The sequence below is a fragment of the Papaver somniferum genome, chromosome 7, assembly GCF_003573695.1.
Source record: "Papaver somniferum cultivar HN1 chromosome 7, ASM357369v1, whole genome shotgun sequence".
NCBI lineage: Eukaryota > Viridiplantae > Streptophyta > Magnoliopsida > Ranunculales > Papaveraceae > Papaver > Papaver somniferum.
The window spans coordinates 129,915,056-129,925,161 of NC_039364.1; the positions used below are offsets into that span (position 1 = coordinate 129,915,056).

Here is a 10,106-nt window from a genome sequence, read left to right on the forward strand (position 1 = left end):
CTGACCATCGACTATATTTCAGACTATATTTGGTCTGGGACCAAGACTAAACCCAAATTTGATCGCGCGGGACCTGAAGGCTACGCCCCACACCAGGCGTACATTTAGTTTACGCCCCACATCAGGCGTGTTTTTAATCTCCGCGCCATTTTTTTGTTTTTCAATTTTGTATGGGGCGGACGTTTACACCTCCGCCCCATAAGATGACTTTGATTTTTTAGTGGGACGGGCGGAGATTTAATCGTCCGCCCCAATTTTTTTTTTTTTTTTTTTTTATAAAACAACGGGCGGATGCACAGTGTTACGCTCGATCAAATTTAGTCTTCCACCCGTAGCGTCACACACCAGACTAAACTCAAATTTAGTCGTTTTTTTTGGTCTTTGATATACTCGCACCACTGCAGTTGCTCTGAGTAGTCTTATCTTTTAGAGTTTCATCCACCTGCATAGCTGAAGCTCCGAAACCAACTTAAGTTCACATCTCCTCCTCCTCCTCCTTTCCCCCTTTCTTCTTCTTTCTTCTCTCATGTGCTTTCTCGGCGCAATGAGTACTCAATCAGAAACCTAGATTGAATCTATAAGTAAAATTAGAAAGAATTAAAAAGAAGTAAATTGAGAATGGCTCTCTGCACAACTAAACTAACTGAAATGCCATTTCACAATTCATCAATCCCTCTACGTTCTCATTGTTTCACTTACAATTTCTTCTTCTCTTCTTCTACTTTTAAACCCCCATTTTCACTCCTTAAACCCTTCTCTTCTATATCCTCCGCATTACGAACTACTGAACATAACAACCGTTCCAGTCGCCCAAGACAAAACCCTAACAACCACTATAAAAAATCTAGTGCTCCTTCATGGCGGACAACAAATTCCCCAGCAGGAAAGAGAAAATTGGATCCGGATTTTAAAGACGTAGTGGAAAACCAGTCAGAGAATCGTAATGGTGATCGTGGGAGAGGTGCAATTGAAAGGATTGTCCATCGCTTAAGGAATTTAGGTTTAGGGTCTGATGATGAAAAGGAAGAAGAGGAGGAGGTTGATGATGTAAATGCATATACCGGTGAAGAGAAATTGGGGGATTTATTGCAGAGAAAATGGAGTAGGCCAGATTCTTACATTGATGATGAGGATGAAGATGATGAGGATGACAGAATGCTTTTGCCATGGGAAAGAGGTGAGGATGAGAGACAAGTAGAGGAAGGGGGAGTGTTGAAAAAGAAGAGAGTAAAAGCACCCACGTATGCTGAATTGACGATTGAAGATGCAGAACTCAGAAGGTTGAGGACTCTGGGAATGACGCTTCGAGAGAGAATTAACATACCAAAAGCTGGAGTTACCCAGTTGATTGTTGAAAAGATTCATGACCAATGGAGAAAGTCAGAGTTGGTCAGGCTCAAATTCCATGAATCCCTTGCACACGATATGAGGACAGCACATGCAATTGTGGAGGTTGGTGTATTTTCCTTGTAGCTTGTGTAAATTGTTATTGCTTTGGAAATCCTGTTTAATTCATGTTGATCATTTCTGACAGTTAATAATTCAGCCAGTACTGATAGATGAACCTGTGCATTATGTAAAGCATAAAAGAGTATTTTGTTTGTTTTGAAATGATATGCAGGTGTAGGAGACACGAAGCTAACACAGAGTTAATTACATCCTATGGTATAATATATACACCTATCATTTCTCCTAAATTAATGTTTGATAGCTAGTTAAAACAATGGGATCCCACTCTATATAATCACTAGGCTAAGTATCCACAAGGAAGCCAGCCACTCTATAGTCTCTCTAAAAGCATATGCAGCCTTGAATGAAAGGAACCAACCTTGCATTGTAGAAATCCTTCTCCGGATCATAATAGCAGCCACAGGGGAACTGAGTTACCTGATTTTAGATAGGAATACACCACCTGAGGATCTGTATCTATGGTGATCTTTCTTTGTACATATCTTGTTCTTTTCCTAACTTGATAGCCTGTCACTCTTGGATCTTTGTTAATGGTTGGCTTCCACCAGAAGCAACCGCAATGACAGTCCCCTAACGATCTCTTGTTACAGCCTCATAACATCCGCCTTTTGCAGTCCAAGATTGACCTTCAAAATCCCTCTTGGGGATGGTTCTCCATTGCAGAAGTCACTCTACCAAAGTATTAATGACATTTAACATTCCATTGCCAAAAGGCCAAACTTATTTGTGGTTACTTTTGTGAAGTGATCTTTCTACATTCCGTGAGAGTTGTCAATGGACTATACTAGTTGATTATCTTCCACAGAGTCCTTGGGTCGAAGGATTGATGATATATCGTAATTGTAACTCAGAATATTTAAACAGCATCTAAAAACACCATGCATACAATGTGTTGCTCATTCATTACGGTTGTGGCTTCCTCTAGACTATAGTTCTACCTTCATCTGCTGTTAAGTATATTATCATATTTAAGTACGCCATTCAAAAGAATCTTGTAATTCTGCCCATGCATGGGACTACTGGACTAGTTGAATGTATTAAACTAAACCGTCAAAGTAGACTGCAGGTTTTGGTACTGTCTTCATGTGGGTTATTAATTTCTATTGAGACATGGCTGTGAATCAATAGCGTTGATGATAATTATGATGTTTTTATTATTGTATTTTATTTTGTTAATGCAGTACCTCGTTTGTGAATTGTTGAACCACACCCTTCAGTTTGATACCTGTCCTGTCTCCTCTTAGTTACTTTCTTCCAGTTGTTCATTACCATTTTTGGGAGCCGTCATATTTCCTATGAAAGAGATTTTTAACTATTATTTCTTAGAAATAATCCTTTCCTTTAGTAAGTTATATCAAGTGAGCTTTCACTACATTGTTCTGCTGTGTTTATCAAGATTTCCGTCTATCTTCTTACCTTTCAATATTTCTTCTTATCATGACAAGGTTAATCATATTCTGCAGGAGGCACTGGTTACAGTTCTCCTCATGTTTGGCATGATTGATGTTTTCAAATTTCGTTACAAATTCACTCATCAAGATTATGGGAGAAATAATTCTTGTACTCATTGATCCACCTTAGTCTTTATCACCTTTTACTGTGAAAATCATCTAAAGTAGAGTAAGAACTGATAAATGCCATCACCTGTTTCAGAATTCTATTGGTACATGAAGGGCTCTACTTCTTAGTGGAGGAATGGCCTTGTTTCCTTGCCTATTGCCGTTTTCTTCTGTATTTGCAGGAAAAAAATTTCTAAGTAGTATTTGTTCCATCAGAAAACTTTTTAGGGATAAGCCAAAAATAAACATATTATATCCTGTGTTTTGTTGATCGATCAATGTCCTGCTTCATAAGAAATGTGCCCACTGTTGTCGTTATATGCTTTGTACTTGATATGTTGCTTTATATGTATTTAAGACACACGTTTCAAAGATAATAGTTTCTTCTTTGACATTTCCTATTATGTGGATCAGGATCGAACAAGAGGCTTAGTCATATGGAGGTCCGGAAGTGTTATGGTGGTGTATCGAGGGAGCACATATCAAAGACCTTCTAGTTCTAAATCTGTTCATAAAGAAACTGTTGATTTTTTTGTGCCTGATGTTTCATCTGCTGGCCATCCAATCATGAAGAACGACAATAATGCTGTTTCAGCCTCAGAAAGGAGGGAGTCTTCCGCTGTGGATCCTGATTCAGTTGAAAACATGACGGCAGAGGAGATAGAGTACAAAGACCTACTTTCTGGCTTAGGTCCACGTTTTCATGATTGGTGGGGTACTGGGTTGTTACCTGTAGATGCTGATTTGCTTCCTCCAACTATTCCTGGTTATAAAACACCTTTTAGACTTCTTCCTACTGGAATGCGATCACGACTGACAAATGCAGAGATGACCAACTTACGGAAACTAGCCAAGTCACTTCCATGTCACTTTGCTCTTGGTATTGTTTACTCCTGTTGTCAAATGTCTTCATGATAGTAACCTCAAGTTTTTCCTTGTTTGTTCATTTCATTTTGAATTTCTTTCCACTTCATGTTCACAGGGAGAAATAGAAATCATCAAGGGTTGGCATCTGCTATTGTGAAGCTTTGGGACAAAAGCTTAGTTGCCAAAATTGCTGTTAAACGAGGAATTCAGAACACGAATAATAAGTTAATGGCAGAGGAGATAAAGGTGGACCCCTATTTCTTCACATCACAGCATTCTCTGTTAACAAGATCACATGATTTTGGTAACTTTTTAGGTTAACCTATATTAATTATGTTTCTTGTCCAATAGTCAAACTTGTTTTGGCACCTTTATTAGTGTCTGCTTATCAAATGAAGGAAAGAATTCGGAAGTTTGAAAATGTTACTGTAATATGCAGGAAATTAATATTTGTATCTTCTAACTAGGCAAGTAGGCATACTGTGTCTGTCACATATTATGGAATTGTGTTGCATGGTGGTGCAAGTAAAACTAAGTTTACTAGTCTACATTATGTTGCACCAAGATAAATGTCTAATATCCATGAACACTACCTTAGCTGTAAATGAGGTCATTTGATGTTAACGTGATTAGCACTGTATGTCCCACTAGATTTTTAGTTTTTAAACTGGATATGTAGTCTTGGGAAAGTTCTAGTGTCATTACATGAAATTTGGAAGGATTCTTTTGAGTTCCTGTCAAATAAATTATTCGACCAAATGTAACGATACAGCTTGAGTGCTGGGTTGACTCTACAGTATTTGCATGGACCGAAGGAATAGCAAGTGGGTATGTTACTTTTCTGGAAAGTGACCTTAGTTGGTTCCCGCAGTATTTTCTTTGCTGGGTCTAACTCCTCAGAGGGTCTGAATAGGTTTTATAAGGGGAAGTTCGTTTTGATTATTTTTTTCGGAGCTGACCTAACTGGTCCCTGGTTAAGTTAGGAAGAGCCTTCAGATTCTGTTCTTTTTCTTTTGTGAGATGATGCAAAGAAAGATGAGAAACATGGTATTCTTTTGATAATCTGAATCTTGTAAGAGCATGGAAACAAGTTTATTCTCCATTTAATGGTGCACTAAGTAACCTGTTAAGCATTTTATAGAGTTTGTTTACTGTCATAGCTGCTTTTTTTGTTGTTTCACAAATCAGTTTGTTACTACCCACATTTATGTGGGTTTGATAAGTCTTGATCAGTATTACCATCATAAACAGTATATAACGTGGGCTATCAGTCTTTTTGTTTAGTGAACATGACAATTATAAGCAGTAAAGTTGTTAACAGTTTCTTAATTATTTTGTTTACATTTAAAGTTATGTGCTAACATGTTCAATATTTTTGTTCAATTATCCTATAGAAATTAACAGGTGGTACCCTTCTGCTCCGTAACAAATATTACATTGTCATATACCGCGGAAAGGATTTTCTTCCCGCAAGTGTGGAGGCTGCTTTGATGGAAAGACATGAATTGACTAAAGAAATCCAGGACACTGAAGAAAAAGTGCGGGCTGTTGCATTTGAGCACCCCACTCACATGGAAACCACTACAGGGACAGCACTTGCTGGTACCCTGGCTGAATTTCATGAGGCTCAAGCAAGATGGGGAAGAGAAATCTCAGCTGAAGAACATATGCAGATGAAAGAAGAAGCCGTGAAAGCTAAGAATGCCAGGGTAGTCAAAAAGATTGAGCATAAACTGGATGTGGTAAGTTGTCTGTTTACTTGTTTTACTCTCCTTTGCGGAGTAACATGTAGGAGAACAAAAATTTCTTATTATCCTTTATACCTTACGAGTTTAGGAAACCAGTATACGTAGGTAATTGTTTTGGGTTGACTGTTGACATAGATAGAATTCAGAGGTAAGCAATCCGCGGAGTTTTAGATTTGATTAAGTTTCATGTACTCCTGCTGACATGTCTAAGGAGCCCGATTGTTTCAGTATTTAATATCTTTACTTGGCTCAAAGTGATGTTTCCATGGTCTGGATACATTCTGAATATTAAAAAAAGGTCTTATGTGTGGGTAAAGGAGTTCCGAGATTTTTTTGCGTGCATCCCAGATGAGAAATGGGAGATTGGAACTTTTAATGGAAAACCCAGGGGTTGATAAGTGGAAATATAATCAGGTCAACAATGAACCCTGTGGTCATAGTCATTGTTTCTTTTATGAGTATAAGAAGATATTCTCAAATTGATGTTACAAAGTCTATATTCAATTCTCACGCACTTTAGCACCTTGGCATTTTGAATTTTTGATTGTTAGATTTTCCTCTGTATTTTCTTTGAGCTGCTAACCTGTTTTATTCATGATTTATGTACTGCTTCATTTACAGCTGTCTTGAGGTTCCTACGCTTTTAAAATAAGCAAGATTGATGGTTTCTTCATAATATATTTGTGTCATATTTTAGGTTCTCTGTGGCGTAAGTGTTGGTTTTAGTGTTCTCTAGCATGTGAGCTTTTTACCAAACTTTTTGTGCACATGTGCAACAATAATTTCGAGTTTGACTGGGTTGTCTATCCAATATGTTTATAGGCCCAAGCCAAAATGCTACGCGCAGAAAAACTGCTGTCGAAGATTGAGGCATCCATGATTCCTGTAGGCCCTTCTGATGACCAGGAAACAATTACAGACGAAGAAAAGTTTATGTACCGCAGGGTTGGTCTGAGAATGAAAGCTTACTTACCACTTGGTGAGTGTTCTTTTGTGACTGCAACCGTATTACCATTTACAAAATGACATTCAAAACAAAAACTTCTTTTATACGCAAGTGCTAATATTCTTATTTTAATCTGTGTGGCAGGTATTCGTGGTGTATTTGATGGTGTAATTGAGAACATGCACTTGCATTGGAAGCATAGAGAACTAGTCAAGCTAATATCTAAACAAAAGACACTTGCTTTTGTTGAAGACACGGCAAGGTTATTAGAATATGAAAGTGGTGGAATATTGGTAGCTATTGAAAGAGTCCCCAAGGGGTATGCTCTTATCTATTACCGGGGTAAAAATTATCAAAGACCTATTAGCTTGAGGCCGAGAAACCTTCTAACCAAAGCAAAAGCTTTAAAGCGTTCAGTTGCCATGCAGCGGCATGAGGTTCTCTCCATATCTATATCTACCCGATTTTCTTTTTTAGTTTTGCAAAAGACATTACTATTGGAGTTCAATGCCTTAGATTCCAATAGTTGTTTGCATCACTGTTGGAATAAAGTTTAACTCTATCTATACTCTGTTACTGCAGGCATTAAGTCAACACATCTCTGAGTTGGAGAGAACCATAGACCAAATGAAATCTGAAATTGTAAGTTCTAATTTTTCTTGTTTCTTGGTATGCTACAGTTGTGTACATAGATGAGGTCATTTGATGTTTCAGACTGCTACGAAGTGTCAGGCACAATTGTCACGTCCCATATGCTATATGAGCACGAACCTTCTGCCTTCTGTCGTCACTGTTAATTTTCTTTTGTTCATCTTTGATATATATAAAATATGAAGATGTCGTATGTTTTAACTTACCAGCTGATGCACATTCAGATTTCAGACTATATAAATCACTTAAGTATACATTTAACTAAAAGTGATGCATATGAACAATATGTGGTAAGGAATCGTGTCTTAGGTAAGGAATCGTGTATGACACCATAAAATCAGATAAGATTTGAGTTTTCTTAGTAGTCAATTATTTAGGCTCGGTGCTACTTTTCCACAATCATGATTCAGTACGTATCTCTCTCTGTTTATATATGTACGTGAATACTTGAACTGTTAGCAATTATAATGCTTTCAGCTTGTTGGTTTCGTTACATATGTTTTGGATAGGGATAAGTACATTGAAAATATGCTTAGTCAAATCTCAGTTTCTATTTGTATTCATGACTTTGTCGGCATTTTGACTGATGACAAACTTTCTTGTAAACTTCACAGGGTGAAGATGCATTTTCTGAAATTTCTTATGGTGCGGTCAACCGGAGTCGGTTTGATCGCGTGTCGGTGTCTGCTCAAGTGAGATTACTCAGATTAGATATCATTTTGATTTGTATTTTTCTCTCTTTTTTTCCCTTTTTTCCCCTAACTTGGTTTATGATATGCAGATGGATAATGAAGATTCTTCAATGGAATCTGATGATGAAGGCGATGATTATGATGATGATGAAGGCGATGATTATAATGATGATGAGGATGACGACGACGATAGTGATGAGGAGGAATTTGATGAATCAAGATATTAAGAATCTTGAACTTTGATCTGAAGAAAAGTAAGCTCATCATCTGGCTATTCTCTCCACAGCTGAGGGGATGAATTTCTCTCAGATATTAATCCAATCAAGGTATTCCATTTTTACTGTTAGTTATTATAATCTATTCGTAAAACAGACTTGAGGTGGTAATGAAATGTTTAAAGGACCCTCGTAACCCTGTACTGAAATGCATGAGACTAAGAACCTTTTTAACATCCCAAAACTACCTACAATGGCAGGATAAAAATAGTTCAATCTCGAGAACCTATTACATAATCTTTTCGTTAAAATGGATTTTGTCGAATCTTATGAAATTCTTATTAACAAATGACATGTTTCAAGGCAAATTATTTTTATTTTTGCAGCATGTATGCAGGTTGGCCTTTCTTCATTCTCCTGTAGATATATAGATTAGCGAGAAAAATGCCTTCTGCACAGAACTAATAATTGGTTGAGAATGGAAAGTTTACTATCATCAGACCTGCTGCTCCTTCTACAGGAGCTTCTGTTGAATCGAGCTCCTTAGTTATATGCAGCTTCTGATTTGTATGCATTGTTTTTTGCATTGCCAATGTAAAAATATGCATCGCTGAAGAATGATTAATAACATGATCTTGGGTTTCTGTTGCAATTGTATTTGTCTCTAGAAAATGAACAAAAAAGCTAAGAATCACTTTTTTTATCCAGACAATTTTAGGGGCAACCCCAAAAGAATTAGGGACGACTTTTTTATTCCCAATCCATAGACAACGTTATGGGATGTCCAAATTTGTGGAGATTACCATTGTATCATCATACAATCGATTGCTACGGTAGTGGTATAACCTACCGATTATTAGTATTCTCAATGATGTGGTTGCTAGCAATCGGTAGATAGGTGAAGGTCATAAATAACTTCATAACCTACCGATTATTCTAGTTCCCAAATTCGAAAAAAATTGAAATTTCGAGAAAAACAAAATTTGGGGCATCTGAATAATCAGAGGTTATTTAACATCCGATTATAGTACCTGAATTTCAAAAATCGGTGATTTCGGCGAAGAAGAAATTTGGGGCAACTTTATAATCGGACGTCATATTAACTTACTTACCTACCGATTATTTTAGTTCTCAAATTCGAAAAAATTGAGATTTCTGCAAAAACAAAATTTGGGGCAACTATATAATCGGAAGTTAAAATACCTTATTTGATTACCGATTATACAGTTGCCCCAACAAAATAGAGCCGTTGGAACTCTAAACTCTATATAAGGATTGTATCCTTTTACCCTCTATGGAACACAAATACCTTTAAACTCTCTCCAACATCATCTTCAACATAATGGCCCAACCATTCATTAATCCTACGGAGTTCACGATAGAAGAAGATTTATCTTTATGTAGGCGCTATGTTCAATTCTACCCGAGACGAGGAGAAGAACGTAGGCAAGGAGGCATATGAGTTATTTGGGGAGAATTCACGAAAAATTCTGCGCCGACACCGGTAACCCAAACAACCGTCACTCCGCTGATCTTTTCTGCCGAATTGGTTCAATAAACGGACACGTCGAAGAATTCATCCATTTAACTTATCTTGTGAATCAATATCGATTGAGGGGTGACACCAATGATGAGGTCATAGAACGATCTTTCGGGGAATGGCGGAGATGGAAAAGATCAAGCTTCTGTTATGAAGCTCATTTTAGAATCGTTAGGGCGATGGAAAGATTTAATCTGTTTAGAACTCGTCCAACACGTCCACGACGCTAATCACAATACCTTGTAATAGAATTGTGGAAGTTCAATGTAAAATTATGATGATGTGTAGGTGATATTGTTATGAATTTCAAAATATTTATGAAAATCGGAAGTTTTAATTCTTTATCTAACTACCGATTATACTCCAACGGCTATTTCGTTCAAAAGAAACTAGTCGTGCCTCGAAAACCACACACAAT

At 37.2% G+C, this 10,106-nt stretch overlaps 1 protein-coding gene across 1 annotated transcript; it reads left to right on the forward strand.

Annotated features, from left to right (window-relative positions):
• The first annotated feature begins 436 nt into the window (after positions 1–436).
• On the forward strand, positions 437–8,855 carry LOC113298411 (CRM-domain containing factor CFM3, chloroplastic/mitochondrial-like). The gene is made up of 10 exons (XM_026547148.1): positions 437–1,452; positions 3,444–3,909; positions 4,012–4,142; positions 5,291–5,638; positions 6,467–6,623; positions 6,735–7,027; positions 7,173–7,232; positions 7,856–7,933; positions 8,023–8,259; positions 8,535–8,855. Exons 1-9 carry the CDS (start codon positions 619–621, stop codon positions 8,158–8,160), a joined length of 2,505 nt encoding a protein of 834 aa, XP_026402933.1. The 5' UTR covers positions 437–618; the 3' UTR covers positions 8,161–8,259; positions 8,535–8,855.
• Positions 8,856–10,106: the final 1,251 nt, after the last annotated feature.